The sequence below is a fragment of the Phacochoerus africanus genome, chromosome 1 (genome assembly GCF_016906955.1).
Source record: "Phacochoerus africanus isolate WHEZ1 chromosome 1, ROS_Pafr_v1, whole genome shotgun sequence".
Lineage (NCBI taxonomy): Eukaryota > Metazoa > Chordata > Mammalia > Artiodactyla > Suidae > Phacochoerus > Phacochoerus africanus.
Window position 1 is genome coordinate 218,230,665 of NC_062544.1, and position 27,310 is coordinate 218,257,974.

At 40.9% G+C, this 27,310-nt stretch overlaps 1 protein-coding gene across 1 annotated transcript; it reads right to left on the reverse strand.

The window, feature by feature from the left end:
• Positions 1-512: 512 nt before the first annotated feature.
• Positions 513-27,271, reverse strand: PARP15 (poly(ADP-ribose) polymerase family member 15). Its single transcript, XM_047755625.1, has 12 exons — positions 27,070-27,271; positions 25,230-25,466; positions 24,469-24,690; positions 22,142-22,220; positions 20,791-20,940; positions 17,964-18,026; positions 15,763-15,930; positions 11,902-12,108; positions 11,653-11,811; positions 5,129-5,262; positions 1,599-1,773; positions 513-1,303 (listed from the first exon to the last, which is right to left on the reverse strand). Exons 1-12 carry the CDS (start codon positions 27,223-27,225, stop codon positions 1,011-1,013), a joined length of 2,043 nt encoding a protein of 680 aa, XP_047611581.1. The 5' UTR covers positions 27,226-27,271; the 3' UTR covers positions 513-1,010.
• Positions 27,272-27,310: the final 39 nt, after the last annotated feature.

The window sequence follows — 27,310 nt, forward strand, 5'->3', positions numbered from 1 at the left end:
TGTAGCTGCTGGTCTTCGACAGAGCCACAGCAACACGGGATCCAAGCCACATCTTCGAACTAAACCACAGCTCACGGCAATGCCAGATCCTTAACCCGCTGAGCAAGGCCAGGGATCGAACCCGCAACCTCATGGTTCCTAGTCGGATTCGTTAACCACTGCGCCATGACAGGAACTCCCCCTGTCAACATCTTGACTGCAACTTCTTGAGAGGCCCTAACCCAGAAAAACCCAGCTGAGCCATGCCTGACTTCCTTACCCACAAAGCCACCAAGCTTTGTGGTCATTTGTTAGGTGGCATTAAATAACAATACAACATATTTTTACCTGATTTGTTCTATAACAGACTTGAGGTAAGATTCTTTGATTCAGTCATCTAGCTGACCTCCTGCCAATGTGTTTTGTTTTGGGTTTTTTGGAGGCCATACCGATAGCACGCGGAAGTCCCTGGACCAGGGATTGAACCTGAGCTACAGCAGTGACAAAGTTGAATCCTTAACCACTAGGCCACCAGGGAACTCCAAATGTGTTTCTTAAGGAGGAGAGCTCCTCAGCTGTTACAGATGCACTATAGCAGCCTATTTATTTAATAGTATGGTTAGCTCAACACAGTTTGATACCTTAATGTGTTCCTGTAAGAACAGTGACATGTTGGTTTTAAAGCGGTTCTGCTTATTTCTTTTCTGAAGAAAGTAATGTGCTCTTTGTTTTCCTATAGATTTGGTGTCTGTGAGTGGTCGTAGCTGTAATTGTGTCATTTACATTTCTCAGCTTCCACCCATCAGGATGCTCAGAAGAGTGGTGCACTACAAATCCCAATAGGACAGTTTTTAAAGGCTCTTTTCAGCATTTCAGCACCTAACAGAGAGATTTTTATCTATGGAAACAAGCCAAGGGCAAAGACGAAAGCTCTAGAAGTTGTTCTTACAGATAGATTAAAGCTCTATAAATTGTTCTTATAGATGTAAGATGTTTTCTCCATCTCTTTTCTCTTTGAAATGGAGAAAAACCTATCTTTTTGACATAGTTACAAGGTACTCTGGGTACGCTTGATAATCAGAGAATATCACAAATAGCTTTGGCTGGTTTATATCATCTGTGACCGAGTCGTATGTATCTTTGGTATTGTCAAAGTTCTTTGATGGAGGGGTGAGCATTCCTGTTTGTCCATGTGTATAGTCTCCTGTAAGTACTCGCACCACATAAATATGCTTCCTCCCTTTGCTGTCTGGTATGGAGTATTTATCATTAGCAGAGTAACTGGCATCAACAGCAAAATAGGTTCCTTTCCCATAGCAGGCAGCTGTCAAGAGAAAGAAAAAACCTTTTTAAGAATATAACATTCTCACAACATAGAGAACCATGCCCAAACCTGGCAAAAAATTTTCCTCAGTGTGGTTCCTGCCCACCAAAACCACTTTTCTTCATTTCTTCAATTCACCGCATCTATTCCAATCTTCTTTCCGGTGAAACACAATGAGCTCTCTCCCAATGATGACCACCCAGCTGCCATCTAGGGTTCTACCCTGCTTGGGTGTGAACCCTACTCGAACTACTATTCACCATGTGTTGATCAGCCGGATGATTCACGTCCTTACCATTCTTTCCAGCAAAACTGCGATTAAAGCCACGCTGATTGATCTGGGGCACTGAGGCTGCGTCTGTCCCATGGAAGAGCAGTTTCTCATTATTCGTATGGCCATTCTTGATGTCCATCTGTTTTTTCTTTACCTGGTAGCTCTGCCAGAGAAATTGATTCTGTATCCTCTCAATCTGCAAATGACAAAAAAACAAAACATACTGGAGATAACCTTAGAGCTCAGTATATTCGTGGTGGATTTTTTAATAAGCAATATGGAGAAGAAAGAGAAGGAAAAGGAGGGGAAGAAGAGGAAAGGGAGGACTGAGAGAGGAGAAGAAAAATGCACATAAACAGCAAATTCAGAATAGGTAGATTTCTGCCTTTAGAAAAAGGAAAAGCTAAAATATCTAAGGAGTTCCCCGGCGGCCTAGCAGTTAAAGGATCCAGCGTTGTCTCTGCTATGGCTTGGAAAGTTCTGTATGCCAGGGGCACAAGCCAAAAAAGAAAAAAAAAGGTATCTATACTTTTTTGGGTTTTTTTTTTTTGGTAAGATTTTTTTTCTGTTATAGCTGATTTATAATGTTCTGTCAATGTTGCCACAGCACAGTGACCCAGTCGTACATATGCTATACTTTGTAATAGTGCTTATTATTACCTGTTTTACATAACAACATAATTTATATAAAAATGCTTACCTATATATTCCCTGGAATTCCTGAAGATTCAATGGTATTCAAATTCCTACTCAAAAATTTGTAATTATTCAATAATTATTTCCTTAACTCATTTCTATCTCCAAACCTATTTCATCGGCTTTTCCCAATAACAGTTCTTTCTTCATTATTCTGATTATGGTCACAGATCACCTTGTAATTGCCTAATCTAATAACCATTTCTTTCTAGACCCTCAACAGCATTTCAAATATGAACTATTCCTTCCTTGAAACTTTGTCCTTTTCAAACATTTAAAAAATATTCTTCACCATTGGTTCTTTCTTCTAGAAAATGAATTTCACATATATTCAATAACCATCTATTTAATATCTACTATGAATCAAGCACTGGGTTTGGTCTCTTCCCTCAAGAAAATTTCAGGTTAGTTGGAGAGAAAGACAAAAAAATCACTACCCCTCAGAGTGATGATAAGGGATGGGTTAGGAGAATACATGTGGACTATGAGAGCATGAGAAAGTGATCCAAAAATAATAATAATAATAATAAAAGTTTTAAAAGATAAAGAAAATTGAAAAAAAAAAAAGGAAGGGATCCAGGTAATCTACATCTAGGGAGGGAGGAGAAAATCTGAGAAAATGATGTTCTAGAAAAAAGAGAGGTTCAAGAAGTATAGAGTGCACCACCACATTCATTGACTATTTACAATAAGCAAAATATGGGGACAACCTAAGTGTCCACTGATGAATGAGTGGAACAAGAAGAAGTGGTATACATAAAATGAAATACTATCCAGTTATTAAAAAGAGTGAAATCTTGCTAATTGCAACAATATGGATGAACCCTAAGGGCATTATGCAAAGAGAAATAAGCCAGAGAAAGACAAATACCATATGATCTTATATGTGGAATCTAAAAACAAACAAGCAAACCCCCAACAAACAAACCCCCAAGCTCATAGATACAGAGAATAGATGGGTGAAGTTCAGAGGTGAAGGGGGGGCTGCATGAGTAAAGTGGGTGAAGAGGATCGAAAGGTAAAAACTTGCAGTTATAAAATAAATAAGTCATGGAGATGTCAAATACAGCATGGTGACTACAATTAATAATACTCCATTGCACGTTGGAAAGTAGCTAGGAGAGTAGATCTTAAAAGTCCTCATCACAGGGGAGAAATGTTTTTCTAACTCTGTATGGGGACTGATATTAACTAGACTCATTGTGGTGGTCATTTTGCAATGTATACAAATATCACATCACTATCTTATGTACTTGAAACTACTATGTCAATTATATCTCCATTTTTAAAAATAGTTGAAAATAAATAAGTGAGAAGGATGGAGTGGTTACCTACTGCAGATGTTGAGGAGAAGCCAGGTCATTAAGGAGGGAAGATTATTTTGCTGAGTGTGTTGGAGGCCTTAAGGAAAGGGTTGAAGGTGTGAATTGGGAATTACACAAGGGAGTTGATTGGAGGAAGCAACAAAGGATTCCTGAAACTTGTGAGATCCAGGGGAGGCTGGGGAGCAAGACTTAGTAATGACTTTATCTAGGAGCAGGAGGAGAGAGGGTAGGTTATGGAATAACCCAAAGTTTGGGTGTTTCAAAATGGGTGTGTCAAAAGGGCAAGAGCCAAGGAAGTTGCACATATTGGGTAAACACAAAGAGAGGTTCTTGCATTTCCAACAGCTTTAACATCATGAAGCATCTCCTCTTTTAAATTTTGTCACTTCGGTAGGTCTCTCTTCTGATTCTCCTTCTTTCTCAGGAATTAAAAGTTCATTCATTCAATTAAATCTTTTTGCACTAGGGATTGTATCCTACAGATGCTAGGCACTGTGATACATGCTGGCAATGCAGAGATGAATGAGATGTGACTCCCACCTTAAGAAGCCCACTGTTTAATCAGAGAGTCAGGCAGGTGAAATGTTATCAACGCTCAATTTTGTAAATGCTATAATGTAATTAAGAACAGTTTTAATGGAAGCAGTAGCAGGATTTTATTTTTATTCATTTATATTTCAGCAGCTAGATTTTAAATTACTAGGATTTCACACTCTGCATGGATATATATGGCATGATAATGACCTTCTACTAAACTCCTACACCTCACCAGCTAATCTTTTTAGGCAGCGTAGTGGACATTATAGGAATCTCTGAACATCCGTTCCACTTTGTTCCCGTTGTAGAGAAACTCCTGTTTGGGGTAAAATTATAGTTCTAGAGTGGAGCCTAATTGGGTTAAACCAAATCATGGTAATCTCAAGATGGAATCACACAAGGATGGGATCCAGTCACCCAGGTCCAGGCCGATTGGCATATGGCACTCCTCTGACACAGACTTCTTGGAGAGGTCCCCTCAACACAAAACACTGGACTCTGACCCAGTGATTATGGGGCAGGACACAGTGTCTCTTTTGAGGGATATGATGGAGGAGGCAGAGATTACCTGACTGCCACCAGCAGCCATCCTATAATCATGAAGGGAGTTCAGCCTTCAGATGAAGCTGACACTGTGGACAGCAAAGTCAGAGAAACCAGATCGATGGCATCATAAAGCCGCTGGATCAAACTGCTCCACAAATCATTCTACTTCTGGATTTTCCATTAATTTCCAACACATTTCTTCTAGTTTAATCAGTTCGAGTGAGTTTGCGATTGTAAGTAAAAAAGTGTCCAAATATATACATATGACATTTAGCAATTTCTTTCATAACTGCTAATGAATGAACTGTGAGATTTGAAGTCTATGGAGCTTGAGTGAATCTAGTTAAAATAAGTGTAGGCTTAAGGAAGAGGCAGAGCTGTGAAAAAGATAGTTTTCGTGTCAGTTCTTCATTATTTATAAGAAATAAGTTTTAAACTCAATATTACCTTTCTTATTTTGAAGGAATGCGAGATCTGAGAGAACTTGTCTTTCACAGCAGTATATTCTGACTGTCCACGATGTAGCGGGATCACACAGAACAGCTGCTGATTCATGTCAGTCCAGTGATCAGGAATTTCACCTGGAAAGTCAGCATTTGGTGAAAACAATATCCATTTCTAGGGACCTCTGAAAATCAGGACACTTAACGCTGCTTCTCACTCATCTAATCCTGGTCTTTATTTTAAAAAGAAAAAAAGCTATATATCTCACAGTTGCCTCTGATTATCTTCAAATTGGCAAACACGGCTGAAGTAGATAGTTCTGACACTAATATAACAAAGAGGTCCTTCATGACTTACTATGGGGTTACATCCTAATACATCCATCATGAGTTGAAGAGAGCATCAGTCGAAAAGGCATTTAATACACCTAACCCACCGAACATCATAGCTTAACCTCACCTTCCCTCAATATACTCAGAACATTTGCACTAGCCTACAGTTGGGGCAAATCATCTAGCACGAAACCTATTTTATAATAAAGCATTGACCGTCTTGTGTAATTTATTGAATACTGTGCTGAAAGTGAAAAACAGTGGATCTCTGGGCACAGAATGTTTGTGAGTGATCGAGTTGCCTACCCTTGTGATCATGTATGCTGCCCAGCATCACGAGAGACAATGTACTGCATATTGCTAGTTGGAGGAAGGATCACAATCCAAACTTGAAGTATAGTTTCTACTGAACGCATATCACTTTTGTACCATCATAGAGTAGAAGAATTTCAAGTGGAACCATCGTAAACTAGGAACTGTCTGTCTATTAATGGTCTAGCTAAAATATTTAAACTTTAATTCAGTATATATATTTTTTGTCTTTTGTCTTTTTAGGGAAGCACCTGCGGCATATAGAGGTTCCCAGGCTAGGGGGTTGCGTCAGGGCTGTAGCTGCCGGCCTACACCACAGCTATAGCAACGCCACATCTGAGCCGCATCTGTGACATACACCACAGCTCACGGCAATGCCGGATCCTCAACCCACTGAGCAAGGCCAGGGAGCGAACCTGCAACCTCATGGTTCCTGGTCGGATTCATTTTCACTGTGCCAGGACAGGAACCCCTCATTCACTATATTTTGAAACTATAAATTTTGCAGAAAATTCTATGGAATTAATTCCATAAAAGCTGCTATATAAACATGAAAGCCAATTTGTTGATGTTTTCACCTTTATCAGTTTTATTTAGTGTGGCTCTCATTCTTCTTCTGAAACATGACTACCTACCAAAGATATTGAAAGCATGTGGATCTGTATCCCATCTTCTTTGCCAAGTAGAGAAAGCACCATATAAAGAAAATAGTGGAAGTACTAAGTGAATACTTTCATATAAGGTGAAGGTGCTTTCCAATGTCTTTCAAAAACTTGTCACATTTTGAGCTCATCAACTTGCTGAGAGGGCATGGCTAGTAGAAATATGGCCAGGTTCTCTGAGAAAGGAAAATGCCACACCACCAAAGATCAAAGCCAAAACATATATCCTTAAAGCAAAGCCACAATTTACTTGCCTTTAGTGAAAAGTATACCAGGCCTGGGAGAGGGATTAAGAGCATTCCCTTCCTGTTTAGCAGGGCCATCGGGAAATGAAGTTCTGGTGACAAAGGGAAGCATCTAACTCTAATCTGGAAGCTCTTTCAAATTCCATTTTATTTCATTTATTTTATTTGGCCACACCTGAGACAAGGGGAAGTTCCCAGACCAGAGACTGAACCCACACCGTAGAAGTGACCTGTGCTGCTGCAGCAACAAGGCCAGATCTTTAACCCACTGCACCACAAGGGAACGCCTCAATTTCCACTTTACAAGAGTTTTTCTGGAGAGATTTTCCATCAATAGAGTGTGTAGTTTCTGCAAATTAAGTCCTTTCCTTTCTCCCACTTTCCACCCCTGCCAAGATGAACATCTTTTGGCCTCATCATTTCGAGTCCAAGGCCCTAGAGCCCTCTTGGACATGCTACTTTCTCTTCTCTGAATGCTCCAGGCAAGACAAGGAAATAAGTGAACCTTTCCTTCAGGCTCCCTTTTCCTTCATGTCATGAGGCTGCAGAGCAGAAAATACCAGCACTTGGAATCAGAAGACCTGCTCAGCATCTGTCTCCACCTGTGTCCAGCCACATGACACTGAACAAGTAATACCACTTCTAGGTGAGCCTTCATTTTCTCATCTATAACATGAAAATGATAAGATCGGCTCCATTCATCACCTCCTGGGGTCGTTACAAGTTTAAAATATAACAAGGGGTGTGAAAGTATTTTAGGGGATGCCAGCTTCTTTAGAAATTAGAAATTAGGTTCTTCTTTTTTTTTTTTTTTTTGTGGCCATATCCATGTCATGTGGAAGTTTGGGCCAGGGATCAAATCCCCACCACAGCTATAACCAGAGCCACAGCAGTGACAATGCCAGATCCTTAACCCCCTGAGCCACCAGGGAACTCCCTAAATATATGGTTATTATTATTCTTTTTTTTTTTTTTTTTAGTTTGTAAGGCATTTTATTCAGGATAAGCATTTTTGTTGGACAATAACCCATTTTAAAAATAGATCATGGAGTTCCTGTTGTGGCTCAGCAGGTTAAGAACCCAACTGGTATTAATGAGGATGCAGGTTAGATCCCTGGCCTCACTCACTGGGTTAAGGCATTGCTATGAGATTCAGTGTAGGTTGCAGATGCAGCTCTGATTTGTGGTGTAGGCCTGTAGCTGTAGCTCTAACTCGACCCCTAACACGGGAACTTCCATATGCCTCAGGTATGGCCCTAAAAAGAAAAAAAAAAATAGATGGATATGTATATACAATACATCACTTCGCTGTAAACCTGAAACACAATGCTGTACATCAACTATCCTCCAATATTAAGTTAAATTAAAAATAGATCACGTGTAATGCCATATGGAGTTAAATGGAGGTTGTCTAAACTGGGTTAACTCATGGGTTCTGATGCAACAGACAGAGGACCAAATTTGAAGCCTGCACGCATATGGTTATTATTCTTCATAAACCATTAAACTTGATCTTTTCTACATCCCAGAGGTATGTGTATTTAAAAGAGGAATAAAGTACAGGTGGTCCCCAACTTATGTTGGTTTGATTTAGGATTTTTCAACTTTACAAAGGTGGGAAAGTACAGAGCATTCAGTAGAAACTATACTTAGAATTTTTTTTTGTCTTTTGTCTTTTTTTTGTTGTTGTTGTTGTTGTTGTTGTTGCTATTTCTTGGGCCGCTCCCACGGCATATGGAGGTTCCCAGGCTAGGGGTCGAATTGGAGCTGTAGCCACCGGCCTACGCCAGAGCCACAGCAACGTGGGATCCAAGCCGGGTCTGCAACCTACACCACAGCTCACGGCAACGCCGGATCGTTAACCCACTGAGCAAGGGCAGGGACCGAACCCACAACCTCATGGTTCCTAGTCGGATTCGTTAACCACTGCGCCACGACAGGAACTACAGAATTTTGAACTCTATATTTTCTCAGGCTCACAATAAGCTGTACATAGTCTCTCATGATTCTGGACAGCGGCAGCCCAGCTCCTAGTCAGCCACAGGATCCGGAGGGGAGACAACTAATTCACTTACAAGCATTCTGTGCCCAGAGAGCCACTGTTTTTCACTTTCAGCACAGTATTCAGTAAATTACATGAGATGGTCAACACTTTATTATAAAATAAACTTGGTGTTAGATGATTTTTCCCTAACTGTAGACTAATGCAAGTGTTCTGAGGATATTAAGATAGGCCAGGCTAAGATGTTTAGTAGGTTAGGTGTATTCATTGTATAGTTTCAACTCAGGATGAGTTTTTCAGGAGGTAACCCCATCATCAGCCGAAGAAGATCTGTATAAAGCCAAGAGTATTTTCTTGAAAGGAAACTTGTAAATCCTGCCCTTAAGCCACACCAAAATGCATGACCTACTCAGCCTGTAGACAAAAGATGACCCTGGCTAGCCAATTTAGAGATGAGAAAACCAAGCACCAGGAAAACTGAGTACTTGGGCATCCAATGATCCATGGAAAGTCACCTCCCAAAGAAGGAACAGAATTGAGTTCTATTGACTTGCAGACCAGTGCTTCATGGAAAATAACATGATGGCTACCTTTATTTTTAAATTTTTTGGCCACACCCATGTGTGGAAGATCTCAGGCTGGGGATTGAACCCATATCACAGCAGTGACAATGCTAGGTCCTTAACCCCCTGAGCCAGCAGGGAACTCCCCGGCTACCTTTCTTTAAATGCTTACCATGTGCCAGACATTTTTCTAAGCTCTCTTCCTATAAATGTCTTTTAAAAATAAATTGTCACATTCCTTTCCTATTTCTGGTGTTCAGGAGAGACACCCCGCCCCCCACCAGCACCTCTCCTTGTACACCTGCCTTAGGCTCCTCTCCACATGTGGAATTGGGATTAGACACCAAGAATACCATCTCTGCCTTCAGTCTTCACTCTCTTCACCCTTCCTACTCTCCATGGATAATCCAAACCACACCCAATGGCTTCAGCTCTTAGCTATATACCTGACTCCCAAATCTCTAACTCTAGCATCTGATATACAGTCAGTTCTTAGTAAATGCTCTTTGATTCAATGAACAGATTTAACATACATGGGAAAAGGCAATTGTGTATCAGCTGCTCAAATGAAACTATCCTCTTTAGGTTCTTTTAAGGAAGTTCACATGATAAATTCTTACCAAAATTCAAGTTAATCTCTGCCAACAAACTTGTTTCATCTGACATTTTACTTGTGTTATTCCTTACAAGGCAGTTTTTTGCTGTTAATTGTTTTGCCTCAAGTACCACATGGTCAATTGTCTGCTCATTTTAGTTTTTATTTGCCTCTCTAACTTTCCTGTTTTATTTTTTAAATTGCGTAAGTTAATTTAATTTTTTTTTTTTTTTTTTGCTATTTCTTGGGCCACTCCTGTGGCATATGGTGGTTCCCAGGCTAGGGGTCGAATCGGAGCTGTAGCCGCCGGCCTACGCCAGAGCCACAGCAACTCGGGATCAGAGCCGCGTCTGCAACCTACACCACAGCTCACAGCAATGCTGGATCCTTAACCCACTGAGCAAGAGCAGGGACCGAACCCGCAACCTCATGGTTCCTAGTCGGATTCGTTAACCACTGTGCCACGACAGGAACTCCCAGTTAATTCAAATTTTTGATGAAAGTGGGGAACGGAGGAACCAGTTTAACTTTATTTTTTACTTTACTAATCATGACTTTTACTGCACTTATATTTAAATAAAATTTTTCCTCTGCAAAGACCAAAGTAGGAAAAATGTTCATTTACATATCCCTAGACCCTACAATAGGTATGTATTATTTTTAACCACCTTTTCCCCTTCTTCTGGTAAAAAAATCCTGAATTTCTTTTGGTGAATAACATCTTCCCCAGTGTTTCAGATATTGATCCCCTCTAGTGTAAGCAAAGAGCATGTGACTCTGAACTGGTCAATGAGCGGAATTCTACTTCCCTGGCTACAGTGATGACCTGAGCTGGTTCAATCAGAAGGAATCTCAGGCTTAATGTGAGTGCGTCTGTTCCCAGGCATGGTGCTCTTCAGAATAAGTATTATTACCACTGGATTCTCTCTTTCCTATTGGACCTTACCATACAAAGATATGGGCCTGAAGCTGCTAGCTGCTGTTTTTTTTGCCATGTGAAGCCTGAGGATAAAGACAATACAGTTGAGAAGAGAGTGAGAGATGAAGAATGTCAGGGTCTAGATGATAACATGTAAGCGCCTGGATCAAACTGGACCTGAAGCTAGTTATTCCTGGAATTCATAGTCATGTGAGGCAATGAATTCCATTTTTTGCTTTAGCCAGTTAAACTGGATTTACTGTTACTTGCTAGTGTGATCATCTTAACAGATTCAACTATTATTTTCATCTTTGTGTGGGTGAGTGTGTGTGTGCGTGTGTGTGTGTGGTTCTTACATGTAGTGTGGGTTGTAGCACATTGAGAAGAATAGTTGTCAAAAATAAGTGTAGAGAGAACTGAAATTCCTACTGACAGGGGCGGACAACAATTTCCTGTTTAGGAAGGCTACTGACGACAGGTATGCCTTGTTGCTAATAAAACAGTTCTTTCTGAATATGTGTTTAAAATGGACGAAAAAACAGTAATTGCAGGAGTAGGCTGCATTTCTAGCCATTTTAACAGTAATACACAAGACACAAAATGGGGGAAAGCTAGACCAGAGAAGCAGGTTAAAACAGATGCTTAAACATCATACACAAACACACAGCTTATAGAGAAACAACCAGGAATCTGAAGCTCACAATGCAGTATAACCAGATGCACCTGGCCAGTCCCTTCCTGCATCTGCTTTTATTCCCAGGCTAACTTGTCTACAGGTAGATGCTCAATAAACCAGTTTTATCAGCTCGTTCATAGCTACAAGGGGCACAAAGTGGTCACTACCAACCAGTCAGTAAATAATGAGACTACTGGCTAGGATTTTCAAAGCCTATTCACCTCCTCCTGCGATCTCACTTCCATTCTCTTCCAGTTCGATTGTTGTTATTTTTCCCCAGATCTCATTTTCTTCTTCCAACGGAAAATCAGTTGACAGGAGGTTGTATTCTACAGATCTTGAACTTTTCTTTATACAAGTTTGTCTGTAATGTCCTGAAACTGACAGAAACAGCAAGCATTCACATACAAACATTTTCAAAGTGATATCAGAGATAAGCATGTGATTTTTAAAAGAAAAAAACATCTTACGTGCAGTATTGGAGAATGTGGGCTGAACGATATGTGGCATGGAGGGTTCTCTTTTTTTCATGTTTTCATAAAATACATCTAGAAGCTTAGGTAGAAAGATGACAACTTTAACACTTTTTAATGATGGAGTAGAATGTTTCTTTGCAAAGTCTTCAGTAGCACTGATTATACCATCCGCAACTTGGATGGGTAGCTGTCCAGCATTTCCTGAAAAAAGATTTTTAAGTCACAAAAAAGACGTTTAGGAGTTCCTGCTGTGGCGCAATGGTTTAAGACTCTGGCTACAGTGGCTTGGGTTGCTATGGAGGTGCTAGTTCAATCCCCAGTCCAGAGCAGTGGGTGAAAGGAACCATTGTTGCCACAGCTCTGGCTTGGATCTGATCCCTGGCCTGGGAACCTCCATATGCCACACGCATAGCTGTTAAAAATAAAATAAAACCAATTATGGAGTTCCCGTCGTGGTGCAGTGGTTAACGAATCCAACTGGAACCATGCGGTTTCAGGTTCAATCCCTGCCCTTGCTCAGTGGGTTAATAATCCAGCATTGCCGTGAGCTGTGGCGTAGGTCACAGACGCAGCTTGGATCCCGTGTTGCTGTGGCTCTGGCGTAGGTGAGACCCCTAGCCTGGAAACCTCCATATGCCATGGGAGCGGCCCTAGAAAAGACAAAAAGACCCAAAAAAAAATAAAATAAATAAAAATTAAAAAATTAAAAAAATTAAAAAATAAAACCTATTATTATTATTATTATTAAATAAGTTTAAGCTGGTGTTGTTCATGTAAAGAGACATGGAAAATGCAGTTCTTGGTGCTGAGAAAGAACGCAGCTGTTGACAGCTGGGAACCGCCCTGGCCTTCGCAGCTGGGTCATGGTATTCTCTGGTTGAAAAAAATTTCATAAACATCATCAAATGCAAACCATTCTATGACTGTGATAAATTAAGCCAAGACCAGGGCACAATCACGTCCAACCACAGACAAAAACACGAACACTATCCAACCTTCAAAATGGCCAAACACTCCCTGTCTTGATTAATATGAGTGACTGCTGCTTCATTAACAATCACAGCTTTAGCCACACTCTTCTCCTTCTAGGTAAGAGACCCAAGCATAGAATTGTGTCTGCTTCCTAGAAGTATCCAATTCAGAGCAAAACCCACTTACTTAAGACTGCCATAAAATCACCTAATACAAGCTCGAATTCATCAAAAAGGCCTTTTTTTTTTTTCTTTTTAAAGGCACATTTGTGCCATATGGAAGTTCCCAGACTATAGGTCAAAGTGGAGATGCAGCTGACGGCCTACACCACAGCGCACTGGCAATGCTGGATCCTTAACCCACTGAGCGAGGCCAGGGATCAAACCCACATCCTCATGAATACTAGTCGGGTTCTTAACCCACTGAACCACACTGGGAACTCCAATAAGGCCTTAACAACCTCTTGCTGAGATGCTGTGTAGTTCCCTGTGTTTTCCTGGTGGTCTTTAGCTGAAAGGCATTGATATTCCAGAGAAAGGAACATGTGGTATGGATGCAAAAGATCTAGGCTTATGTCCTGGCTCTCCATGGGTTACCATGTGATCTTGGGTAAAAGTCATTTGATCCTTCTTTACAAAGTGCCATGGACTGGTCGATTAAGCAACAAAAATTCATTTTCTCACAATTCTGGGGGCTAGAAATCTGAGAGCCAGATATTGGAAAGACGGTTTCTTCAGAGGCCTCTCTCCTAAGCTCCTAGATGATCATCTTCACCTTCCGTCTTCACACGATCGTCCCTTGGTACCTGCTGGGGTTCTAATCTCCTCTTCTATCAGGGACACCAGTCTTACTGGATTAGGGCCCACCTAATAACACATTTTAACTTAATTACTGCTTTGAAGACCCGATCTCCAACACAGTGACAGTCTGAGGCACTGGGGTTTAGGACTTCAGTATATGAATTTTGAGGGGCAGACAACTCAGGCCATAATACCTCTAAACGTTAGTTTACTCAGCTATCAAATTGGGATGGTAATAGTAGGTAACAGATAATAGAGATAAGAATATGGTGACTAAAAATACAGTAATTAAGGGCATAATTATAATTTTAAAAACCTACATAGTGTGAAACAAATTATAATGGTTGAAATATACAGGCCTGGCTGCTCGGGTTTAAACCTAGATATGTTGCTTACTGCTGTGTGGCCTTGTGCTCTAATGTTTCAAGTTCTTATCTGCAAAATGGGGAAACTAAGAGTCAGAGATGAGTCCAGGTATTGTAGGTTTTGAAATTTATACACCTCAGAAGAAGAATACAAATTAGGAGTTCCCATTGCAGCTCAGAGGGTTAAGAACCCTGACATAGTGTCTCTGAGGATGGGGGTCTGATCCCTGGCCCCTCTCAGTGGATTAAGGATCCAGTGTTGCTGCAAGCTGTGGTGTCACAGATGTGGCATTGCTGTGGCTGTGATGTAGGCTGGCAACTGTGGCTCCGATTCAACCCCTAGCCTGGGAACTTCCATATGCCACGGGTGCAGCCATTAAAAAAATAAAATACAAAATTACAAATGTAAAATATATATAAAAGTAACTATCAGAATCAGAAAAGAAATGACAAGAAAATATAAGTTTTAAAATATGAAAATCATTCCCAAGTCACACTTCTCAACTGTATTCCCAAAATGCTTGCAGCCACTCCAACATCCAGTGCAGGGAAAGCCTAAGAAGTCTGAGAAGTCAAAATGGGAAGAAACAGTGGTCTTAACCCAAGGTGCTTTTGAAGTTTTACTAAATCAAATAACCAGGTGAAGCACTGGAGTTCCTCTAAGGGTTTTTTTAAAAAGCTTATGCAGGAGTTCCCTTGTGGCTCAGTGGGTTAAGAACCCAATGTTGTCACTGCTGTGGCTGAGGTCATTGCTGTGGCAAGGAGTTGATCCCTAGCCTGGGAAGGAACTTCTGCATGCCTGGGGCACAGCCAGGAAAGAAAAGAAAAGAAAACAAAACATGCAATTGGATGTGAATGAATCGGAAATGGGTCATGAGCAGCATCTTCAACAAAGCAAATTATTACACAATAGGACAGAGGTGATAAGGACGGTGTTCCTAGAAACTGCGAGCAGGATGAACCTGAGCTCGTTGCTTTAGGACAGTGACTGCCTCCCACTCGTGATCTTATCCCACTATCTAATCCCCAGAGTGTGCACAGGGCCTGAGTAATAGCATTTCAGTTTCATGAATGCATAAATGAGGAGCCAGGGGGAGACACTGCAGTAAATCAGATGGGGGAGGGACTAAGGGTTTGGAACCCCAAAGGAAGGCCTGAGCTGAACAATACCCTGGAATAAGATTTAGTGAGGGAGGGGGGGATCTGGGGACACAAAGAAGCAAAGGTAGCAAGACAGCTGGACGCACCATGGCACCACAGGAAGACGAAACTAGAAAATCAGACAACTCAAAAAGAATAGCTAGTTGCAAGAGACGATGATGATGAGTGTGGCTCCTACTATAATTGTTTCCAGTAACAGAGAAATCTTGCAGAGGAGACCGTGGAGATGGCTAGAAACACTGATTTGGGAGCCAAAGCAGAAATGGTAACTGACATAATAAAAGCAAATGCTTCCCCCAAAGGAAAAAAAAAAAAATGAAGAGTGAGAAAACCATGACGTCAAGGAGCCAAATATAGAAAGATACTGGAACATAAAGAGGAAAGGTGGATAAAAGAGGCTTGGTCCCACAGATAGCCCTCAGGGTCAGAAAGGCTGTCCATCCTCTGCTTGATATCACTTTCACTGCCTAGACTCAGCGTTGAGTTCCTTTGCAGTGAGACTAAGCCTAAAGAAATCTGGATTATTCAGAATCTCTGAGTGATGAGCGCCTGCAAACCTGTTCCGATAGCTGGAAGGCAAACGGATCTGTGCTTCCTCTGTTCACACTCTTCTAGGATAGTGGAAGTTGTATCTCTGACATTATTTTCTCCAAGAACATGCATTATTATCTTGCACTTTAAGTATCCACCTTGTGTAATTATAAAGTCTCTATGAGGCCGTGCAGCTAAAAAAAAAAGGAAGAAAAAGGAAACACAGAGCACATTATCTACAGGAAGCACCAATCTGATTATTGAGAAACAAAAAGAGCTAACATTCGAAAAAGCCATGAAGATTCCTGATCAAATCCAGCCTCCCTCAATCTATCACTCCCCGGGACTGTGACAGGCTCATTTTTCTTTACAATCAGGATTCCTTTATTCAACAACTACATTGTTGAATGTTTTGGATGCTGTTCAAAAGCATGCTGCTGGGTTAAGCTACTCAGTTCTCCAAACAAGCCTATGAGGTAGGCACTGGCTTCCCCACTTGACAGATTAAACAGAGGCACAGAGAAGTTAGGTCGGTAGCCCAAGCAGTCAGTGTCCAGGGCTCTTAACCCCCACTCTGGTCTCCAGATGCACAATTTACATATATGCTCATTCAGCAAGATAAATTTTTCAAGGAGGGAAAAACGATGTATTCTGTGATGTAGAGGTGTGAACAGATGAAAACTTCTCCCACCCTGGGGACCTGAGACCTCTTGAGCACTTGGAAATTACAGGGCTGGCTTTAAGGCACTGCCCTTTCGAACCACTAAGCCGGGCTCCAGCAAAAAGAGTGGCGAGTGGGTCCCTGCCCACCCCACCTGCTCCTGGCCAGCCCTGAGCCCTGTCACCTGGGGGACTCTTCATTATTCTGGGGTGTCCCACCTACTCTCCCCTCCCAGGCTTTTCTAGCTTTTCCAACCCAGCTTCATTTTATGCTTCTGCTTCCAAGGTACAGAGAGCTCTTCCAGCCCACAAATCCCTGTTAGCCTCTTCGTATTGGTGATTAATGTCACCTGCCTACGATCCCTCTCCAGGGATTTATTCACTCCAGAGAAAATGTCCTAATCAGAGGCAAGCTATTAAGGTGAGAGTTTCAGGAGTTCCCTTGGTGGTGCAGCGGAAATGAATCCGACTAGGAACCATGAGGTTGCAGGATCGATCCCTGGCCTTGCTCAGTGGGTGAAGAATCCTGCATTGCCATGAGCTGTGGTGTAGGTCGCAGGTGCAGCTCAGATCCTGAGTGGCTGTGGCTATGGCTGTGGCATAGGCCAGCAGCTATAGCTCTGATTCAACCCCTAGCCTGGGAACCTCCATATGCCACGGGTATAGCCCTAAAAGATAAAAAGACAAAAAAAAAATCATGCTTACACAACGAAATGTCCACTGAAACAAACAAACAAACAAACCCTAAATAAGGGGGTTTGAGACTATTCAGGTTGGTAAACAAATCCAGGTACTGGGGGTGGTGTACCTGGAGAGGGCATGGAAGCTCCACATCCCTTCCCTCACATCTTGCCCTATGCATCTCTTCCATTTGGCTGTTCTTGAGTTGCATCCTTTATAACAAATTGGTAAATGTAAGTAAAGCATTTTTCTGAGTTCTGTGAGTTATTACACTGAATTGCTGAACTTGAGAAGGGGGCGTGGGAACCACTAAGTTGGCCAGACATGTAGGAGGCCCCTGGGACTTGAAGTGGGGGCAGGGTTGTGGGACTGAATCCTTTAACTTGCAGGACCTGATGCTACCTCCAGGTACATAGTGTCAGAACTAGAGAATTGGTTGGTAGACCCATCCATTCGTTCATAAAAGGATTAGAAGTCAACTGTAGGATGTAGAACAAGATTGAGGAAAGAGAAAGAAAAGCGATACAGCATTTTACACTTTACAAATCTTTTCACAATCATGGTCCTTCTGAGGTCACAACACCCTCTGGGACAGCCACTACCATTTGTTAGTGGAACCACTTTAAGGATGAGAGAAGATTAGATCATATGCCCACAATCCCTCAGTAAATGGTGGAGCCCAGATTATTAGGACCCAAGCCTGTGTTCCCCTTGATACTCATGAGGAAGGAGACAGATGGGATGGAGGGATAAAGGACCTCTCTCCCATAGCCACAAAGTCACACCACCTATACCTGCTCTCCCAATGAACCCATAGGTCCCCTCATAGTATTTTCAGCCCTCTAATTACCAATAGGTTGTAGCCAAAAGTAGCATGTGACCATACCTAGCCAAGCGCATTCATTTTCCACAGCTGGTCCAGCACCTTCTAAAATTGCTTTTGACACCCCTAAATAAGACATGTTAATGGGAAAAAATATTAGTTAAAATTCAATAAGTGTTTTCAGCTTTTCACATTAGACTTTTGTGCATAATTCACAGCCATCCTCAACTTGGGTGAAAACCATTTTTCTGTAGAACCTTCATTCAGTGGCTGATGAATAGACAATCTGATCTAAGCACAATGGCGCTGCGCAATAATGGAAAGTCTCTAGTGTCTGAAGTTTTACGAAATCTATTTGAACAGGGATATTTTTACAGTTATTTGAAATTGTTTGCATTCTACCCTTATGATATTATAAAATTGAATTAAAAATATAAAAACAAAAGTTCTGAAGAGTTCCCTGATGGCCTAGCAGTTAAAGGATCTGGTATTGTCACTGCTGTGGCTCAAGTTACTGCTATTGCATGAGTTCAATCCCTGACCTGGGAATGCCATGGGCATGGTTAAAATTAATTAATTAAAATAAACAAAAATGAAAGTTCTGAGACTTTGAGAAGCACGGATCTCAAAACCGGAACAAAGTTGAGCATTTTACATAAGTTTTTTTGATTTTGTTTTGTTTGCACAAATAAACAGCTAGTTGGCTGGCCTTCAGACCAGTGATTCTTCCACTCAAGGCAGTAGCTTCCCTGCTTTGAACACATCAAATGACAGTTGGGTTGAATGGTTGGAAACACATGGATTCTGGATTTTAATAGACTGGGCTGGAGTTGACTCCACCACTTACCAGCTAATATGTGACTAATCAGTTCCTCATCTGTTATAGAGAAGCTAGCTAGCATTGTACTTCCTTCACGGGCTTATTCAAACATTGAAAGAGATAATGGATGAAAAATACCTAACATAGAGTCTGGCACGCAGAAAGTTTTGAATAAATAGGTTATTTTATTATCTATCTACCTATGTCTCCTCTATTATACACGTGTATATTATATTTTTTAAAAATTATATTTTTTGAAAAATTCCTTTTTTCACTTCATTTGCTTTGGTCTCTGACTTTGCAATGATGGAGGATTTCCTCAAGTATCTCCCCTAGTTCATTCATATTTAATAGTAAATTTGAAAGCTCCAGGTGCGGGAAGCTTTGCTGACCCATAGGCTTCCGCATAATGTGAGCAAGCAGTAAATACTAGATAGTAAGGCAGTTGGTTTCTCCCCAGAAGGATCCTCCAATCTTATGTGTATAGGTCCATCTGTGACTCTGGGATGCCACATGGACAGGTGCACAACACTCACTGTTCAGCACAGAGACTCTCACTGAAACACTGTGACTCAGACTGAAACAGTCTGGCTCCCTGCCCTCATCTTGCCTGTGCTTGGTGCACTAAAAGTCCAGAATCTCTCTGGTTTGGCTTCTCTAGAGAATAAACGTCCCATGTCTGGCCAAGGAAGAGCTAGGGAAGTCACCAGCACATAGCATAGAGGATAGAGTCTAAGGGATACCGATACAAAATGTAATCCAATTCTATTTTCATCTCTTGACTTGTCCTCTGCTTTCCCAGATTCCTGCTGCCTCTAATTCCTGTGTCTCTAGGGGTCGCCGTTCTCTCCTGCAGGTACCGAGTTTTCTCCACTCCATGGCAGTTACCTCAGCTGGCTAGCTGCTTCCCATCTCCTAAAAATATGTTACTATCTCTTGTTCATTGTTTTTTTCCCTCCAATTCTCTTTTTCCTTGTGGGTTTTTGTCCTTTAAATTGCTTTACTGTTATAGCTTTAATGATGTCTCAATAGGGGGCAGAGATAAATGCATAATTTATGTTTCCTGTTCTTTTCATCTCCATTTTGAATGATAAATTGAATGGATATTCTACAGATTCAATTCTGCATAGTCAGTTATATAACATTTTCCAATTTAGAAAATGTTTAAACTATTTTTATTTCTGTTTTATCTTACCTTTTTAATTTAAAAGTGATGCCTTATAATATACAAAATATATTAGTATTAAAATATGTGTACATAGGTTACAAATGAATAGACATGTGGGTGGAGGGCATGTTCAAAAGCACATCAGTGGAGGTAGTCAAACATTTTAGGGAGAATCATGAAAAAGGGGATTGAATTTTGTTTCAAGTCAGTATAGTATGGAGAAGGGAAGAGTTACAGGAGGTGAGATGTGAGTACTGACTGAGTTTCATAAAAAGGAAATGAAAATAGAGGAACTTAAATCCTATTAAATCATAAGGATGCGATTTTGATAGTTGAGAGCTACAAAGGGGATGAAAGCTGACGCTGACTAAAGACAATGCATCAGTGACACCCCACCTTTACCTCAGTTACAACTCTCTAATCCTCTTCTGGGAAGTGGGCCTCGAGAAATCGAGGCTCACAGAGATTAAGTGATTTGACCAAGGCCACACATTGGTAAGTAGCATAGCTGGGATTTAACACAGGTCTTTCTTTTAAGGCTGCACCCATGGCATATGGAAGTTCCCAGGTCAGGGGTCGAAATGGAGCTGTAGCTGCTGACCTGCACCACAGCCACAGCAAATCCAGATCTCAGCCACATTTGCAACTAGCTTACACCACAGCTCATGGCAATGCCAGATCCTTAACCCACTGAGAGAGGCCAGGGATCAAACTCACATCCTCATAGATACTAGTTGGGTTCTTAACCCACAATGCAAACCCCCAACACAGGTCTTTCTGATTTCAGGGCCCAGATATTTTCTACAGCATTGTCTGCTCAGGCCAACATTAGCCACAATTTTCCTCGCAGACATTAAGTCATGTTAATAGTTATGATCAAATATATTGCTTAAATAAAGTACCTAATTTCAGATTAAATGTTTTTGTTGTTGAGTTTACGATAACATCTACTTTTTCTTTGGTGATATCTCCAATAGCAACCCGGAAAGTAATTGCACCAATTTTCATTTCATACGTTGAGACCGCAGGGTTCGACACAGTCCCAAAGATACCTGAAGAAAATAGATGAACAATTAGCTGGCATCTGGAGGAAGAATAAACATCTCTTCCTGGTCCTCTTTCTTTCCCCTACATAAACCCAAACATTACAGTATCTCCTAGTCTGTTAAACTGTTGGTTAAAAAAAAAAAAAAATAGAAAATAATGCTTTGTGGCCGTAGAAGTATCTACGTTTTCTCAGTTAAATAGAATGAGGTAGAAACACCTAAGTGGACCATCTGTTTGTCTGCAAAAGCTGCTGTGGTGCCATGAAAAGTAGTGAGGAAAAACGGAAGAGTGCAAAGCACACTTTCATTTCACACTGACAAACACCTCTGGGAGATTCCTTTTTCTTTTTCAGCTTTATTGAAGTACGATTGACCCCAAAAAATACATATTTAAAGTGTTCAATGTGATGTTATATATATACACATGCTGTGAAATGATTACCACAGTCAAGCTAATGAATGCATCTATCACCTCACATAGTTACTTTGCTCGTGTGTCTAAGTGTGTGTGTGTGTGGGGGGGTGATAATACGTGAGATCTACTCTCTTGGTCAATTTCAGCTGTACAATATATTATTATTATTAACTATAGTCCCTATGCCATACATTAGGTCTCCAGAACTTAATCACCTTGTAACAGAATGTTTATACCTCTGGGATATTCTTTTATTACCATTTCACAAAAAGGAAAATGATCTTGGAGTGACCAGGTCACTTGCCCAGTGTTAACAGCTCACTGACTCCAAACACGGAGTAGTAATAGGAAGGCTGTTTTGAGGAAATCACCTTTAACAAGTTGGCATGTGACTGTTCACCCCACACTCTGAGCCTTTACAACATAAACGTGTCATTTCTACTCATCCCTTAAGCTCCTTAGGTGTCCCTTTCCACATTTACACAGTAGCAACAGAACCACCTGCTGCAGGGCCATTGTATAGAGTAAATAATATAATATAGATGAAAGAAAGCATTAAAGTTTAGCAGGCCATACACAGTTATCCTTTATTATCATGTCTTAGAAATGCTGGCCTCATTACCAATGATTTGTTCACATCAAATGACTTATTCTTTGTGCGCCCAGGCAATGGAACGTGCCCTAACACCTCCTCCATTACTGAGTTGTTCATCATGGGACTTAGCTTTGTCTCCTTTTATTGAACTTTCCCACTGAAGAATGAATTTCCTCAGCAGAACAACTTTACCAGACCTTGGTTATCTCCAACCATGAGACATCTGTCCTTGTTGGGGTTTCTTTTCAACCATTTGGTGAATTCATCTAAAAATGCCTGATATAGAAAGAAACACAGTTACGGACCACAACAATGTTCTATAGAAATATTACTCCAATTCTTTGGGGCATTGTTCATCAGACATCAATTAGGAACAATAACTTTCAATACATTTCCTCTTAGATATTTTTTGTCTTTTTTTTTTTTTTTTTTTAGGGCCAAACCCGTGGCATATGGAGGTTCCCTGGCTAGGGGTCTAATTGGAGCTGTAGCGGCTGGCCAATGCCAGAGCCACAGCTACAGCAATGCCAGATCCAAGCCACGTCTGCGACCTACACCACAGCTCACGGCAGCGCCAGATCCTTAACCCACTGAGGGAGGCCAGGGATCGAACCTGAAACCTCCTGATTCCTAGTCGGATTTGTTAACCACTGAGCCACGACGGGAACTCCCCAGAGAGATTTTTTTTTTTAATTTATTGATGTAGAGTTGATTTACAATCTTGTGTTAATTTCTGCTATATAGCAAAGTGGTTCAGTTTTACATACACATATTCTTTTTCATATTTTTTTCTGTTATGCTTTATCACAGGATAGTGAATATAGTTCCTTGGGCTATACAGTAGGACCCTGTCATTTATTTATTCTATTTATAATAGTTTGTATCTGCTAATCCCAACCTCCCAGTCCTTCCCTCCCATACCCTTCCACCTGGCAACCACAAGTCTGTTTGACTTCAGAGAGTTTTTTAATTAAAGAACTATGATTCTGGGAATTCCCGTTGTGGCGCAGTAGAAACGAATCCGACTGGAACCATGAGGTTGCAGGTTCAATCCCTGGCCTCCCTCAGTGGGTTAAGGATCCAGCATTGCTGTGAGCTGTAGTGTAGGTCAAAGATGTGGCTCGGATCTGGTGTTGATGTGGCTGTGGCGTATGCTGGCAGCTGTAGCTCAATTAGACCCCTAGCCTGGGAACCTCCATAAGCTGAAGGTGCGGGTCTGCCGCCACCAAAAAAAAAGGCAAAAAAAAAAAAGAATTATGATTCGACCTAGGAGTTTTCTCAATAAGTACCAGTGCTGATTTACTGTACTTCATGGGAAAAACATATTTCTATCCCAACTGCTTGAGAGTAAGCACAGACTTAGAAAACAAAATTATCTTTGATATTTTTTTAAGTGGTAATGTGGGTAAGTTGTAGCAATTGCCCATGAAGTCAGGTAATAAAATGGTAGTTAACTGTTTCTGCAGCTTTGAGGGTTGCTGTGTACTAGACGCTTCAAATACATTCTCTCTTAAGTCTCACTGCAACTCTGTTACTGCCATGCTCATTTTACATATGATAAAACTGAAATTCAGAAAGGTTACCTCACTCAGGCTTTTGGGAGCAAAATCAAGATTCAAACCTAGCTAAAGCTTTGTTCTTTGCACTTTTATATTGTTTGCGCACAATTTATATAAACTCAGGAGTTGCTGTCGTGGCTCAGTGGTTAACGAATCCGACTAGGAACCATGGGGTTGCAGGTTCAGTCCCTGGCCTTGTTCAGTGGGTTAAGGATCCGGCATTGCCATGAGCTGTGGTGTGGGTCGCAGACGCAGCTCGGCTCCTGCATTGCTGTGGCTGTGGTGTAGGCCGCTGGCTACAGCTCCAATTAGACCCCTAGCCTGGGAACCTCCATATGCCAGGGGAGCAGCCCTAGAAAAGGCAAAAAGACAAAACAAACAAACAAACAAACTCAGTAGAACTTTGTCAGGGGTGGAAAAGAGATTTTGGTACTCAGAGTGGGTCAACCAGTTAACAAGTGCGTAACAAGGAGTGCCATCTTACAAGAGCAGTGCCAGTGGTATTTGCTAAGTGTGTTTTAATTGCTTCTCTACTACTGACTATTGTGCTAGTATTTCTAGCCTTAGACCATATAGATGTGTATAGACTCTCTGTATTCTATCCAAATAACTAAACCGTTGAGGCTTCTCTTATCCAGCCTTTTCTCTGCAGATGAAGCCATGCCTGATTTTCACATAGCCGCTGTTAAAATGTCTCGGCCACTTTTATGCCAATAATTTCCTACTGCTTTCTAGGAGTTTATTTATTATACATAACCTGTCTTTTGATAACTGTCTAGGTAGGATTGTATGAGTCATCAGTGTTATCTCGTACTTAAGCCATATGACAAACCCCCACACATACATCAGCAACCAACACTTCCAGGTAAGGAACTAGGAAGCACTATTATCTGTAGATCTGTGAAAACATCTGGTTGTACTTAGTTTTGCTTGCCAGAATGACCAGAAGAGATATGTAACCATACCTGACAGCTTTCATCATCACTTGGATGGACCAGGAAGTGAACTTCTTGTAAGGTGTTCAGCTGTGCACTGCTACTAAAACTGCACACTTCTGAAAGGATTAGTTCAGCAAAAATAGCTTTGGGGAACCTCAGATTTCCTGTTGCAATCATGGGGAATGTGATCGAAGCGAAAGATTGTTCTTCCACAGTCTTCAAACATTTCCTGATTATTTTTGCCATGATCTGAAATGTACAAAATATATGTTAGGGCTCAAGCTGGAGGAAAACAGAAAGAACTCCGCTCTAGCAACTTGACTAGGCCCTCTTTGCTACCATTGGCTTTGTCAGGGCCTGTGGAGCCAAAAAGGGATGATGAGAAGAGAGGAGAACGCCTTCCAGGGAGATTCAAACTCATTCAGAAGGGGAAGATCCCACAGCATAGGAAGTTACATAAACAATGCAGCTCGTTGCAATTAAAAGTGGTGTTTATGAAGAGTTTTTAACAACATGGGGAAATGTTTATGATAAGTTAAAAAAGGCAGGATTAAAAAATATTTGGAAGGGAATCTCAACTAAGAAATAAAATACATAAAATTGACTTAAAGGAAATAGAGCAAAATGTTATCCAAATTATCTCTGGGTGTGGGATTGCTATTTTTACTTTTGTACTTCTTTGTTTTCTATAATGTACATGTATTATTTTCATATTCAGAAAAAAATTAAGTTGAGAGTTCAGCTGGAAGTAGAGGTGTGAATTACGTTAACAAAAGAAAGGCACTGACCTGCCATGATGATCCTGCTCCGTTATCCCAGCCTGGAGCCACGACATGGATCACAGCTTGGTAGTCCAGGTCGTAGCCACTTGTCACAAATATGCTACCCACTTTCTCTTCTGCTTTTTGTGTTTTGGCCTTTAACTCTTTCTGGAGGTTTGGACCAGCTTTCTTCAAAAGAACCCGAGACAGCGGTCCTCCTCCAAGCTGAAGAGTCCTAGGAACAGTGTTGACGATGACATCGCCCTAAAGGAAAACAGCAACCATTTGTTGGAGATTACAAATACTAACTGCTGGAGAGGGTGTAGAGAAAAGGGAACCCTCCTACACTGTTGATGGAATGTGAATTGGTGCGGCCACTACGGAGAACAGTATGGAGGTTTCTTAAAAAACTAAAAGTAGAATTACCATAGGATCCAGCAATCCCATTCCTGGGCATATAAATGGAAAAGACAAAAACTCTAATTCTAAAAGATACATGCACCCTGCTATTCACAGCAGCAGTATTTATAATAGCCAAGACATGGAAACAATCTAAATGTCCATCTATCAACAGATGAATGGCTAAAGAAGATGTGGTGTATGTATGTGTGTGTGTGTGTGTTTGTATGTATATATATGCATATACACACTATATACACACAAACACAATGAACATTACTCATCCATAAAAAGAAAGAAATAATGCTTTTTTGCAGCAGTACGGATGGACCTAGAGATTATCATGTTAGATGAAGTAAGTCAGAGATAGACAAATATCACACAATATTAATTATGTGTGGAATATAATAAAAACTGACACAAATGAACTTACAACACAGAAATAGACTCATAGACATAGAATATGAGCTTATGGTTACCAAAGGGGACATGGGCAGGGAGAGGGATAAATTAGGAGTTTGGAATTAACAGATACATACAACCACATATAAAATAGATGAACAATAAGATCTACTGTATAGTACAGGGAACCACATTCAATATCTTTTAAGAACGTATAATGGAAAGGAATCTGAAAAAGAATAGTTACATACATATGTCTGTATAACCGAATCACTTTGCTATACACCTAAAACACAGCATTGCAAATCAACTATACTTCAATAAAAAATAAATAATAAATAATTTAAAAATTTGTTAGAGACAGAGTCAATAATTATTGAGCACCTCTGACTCACTAAGCATTGTGGGGTAATGCATAAGATATGTTTTACTTATCATTCTGACTTGTCAGCCCTATGCTCAAGGGATTTACAATCTGTTGTTAGAACTTAGGCATCAGAAGGAGGTGGGCCCCAAAACTTAGAAATTAAGGAAATATAAATATATTACTCACTATTGTCAAGTCAATAGGTAATGAGTCAGAGTAGAGCTATGAAAATGAGTGAAACAGGAGTTCCCACCATGGCTAAGAACCCAACATAGTTTCTGTGAGGGTGCAGGTTTGATCCTTAGCTTTGTTCAGTGGGTTAAGGATCCGGCATTGCCACAAGCAATGCGGTTTGGATCTGGTGTTGCTGTGACTGTGGCATCGGCCTGCAGCTGCAGCTCTGATTCAGCCCCTAGCCCAGGAACTTCCATATGCTGCAGGTGCAGCCCTAGAAAGAAAAAACAAGAAATGCAGGTAATAGAGAAATAAAAGGTGGACTTTCACATCCTTGCTTGGGGTTAACTTGGATCTCTCCACACTTGGAGAATAGAGTGCTTGGTAAGTATAGCTCAGCATTTAGTATAGACCTAAATTGATTAAGATCAAATTTAGATGATCTTAATCTTTGACTTCAAAACATAGAACCAGTTAACTGACTGCCATTATTCTTTGGTGGCTTTACTCAATAGCACCACTTACCGAGAAATGTAAAACATCCGCCCTTACCAACAGGAGTTTCAGACCTTCTTTGGTTTGGATTGAGGTTAGAACATCTGTGTCTGAATGAATATCTTCCCAGCTGTCTTGTTTCCTTGCCTGAAGAAAACAGTAAAAACCATTACCAGCCAGCATCATCTGAAAATTTTCCTCATAGGTGTCCAAATAGAAAATAACTGTTAGATTTCCCAGATTTCTCTAAGTCATCCCTAAGGTTCAAAAG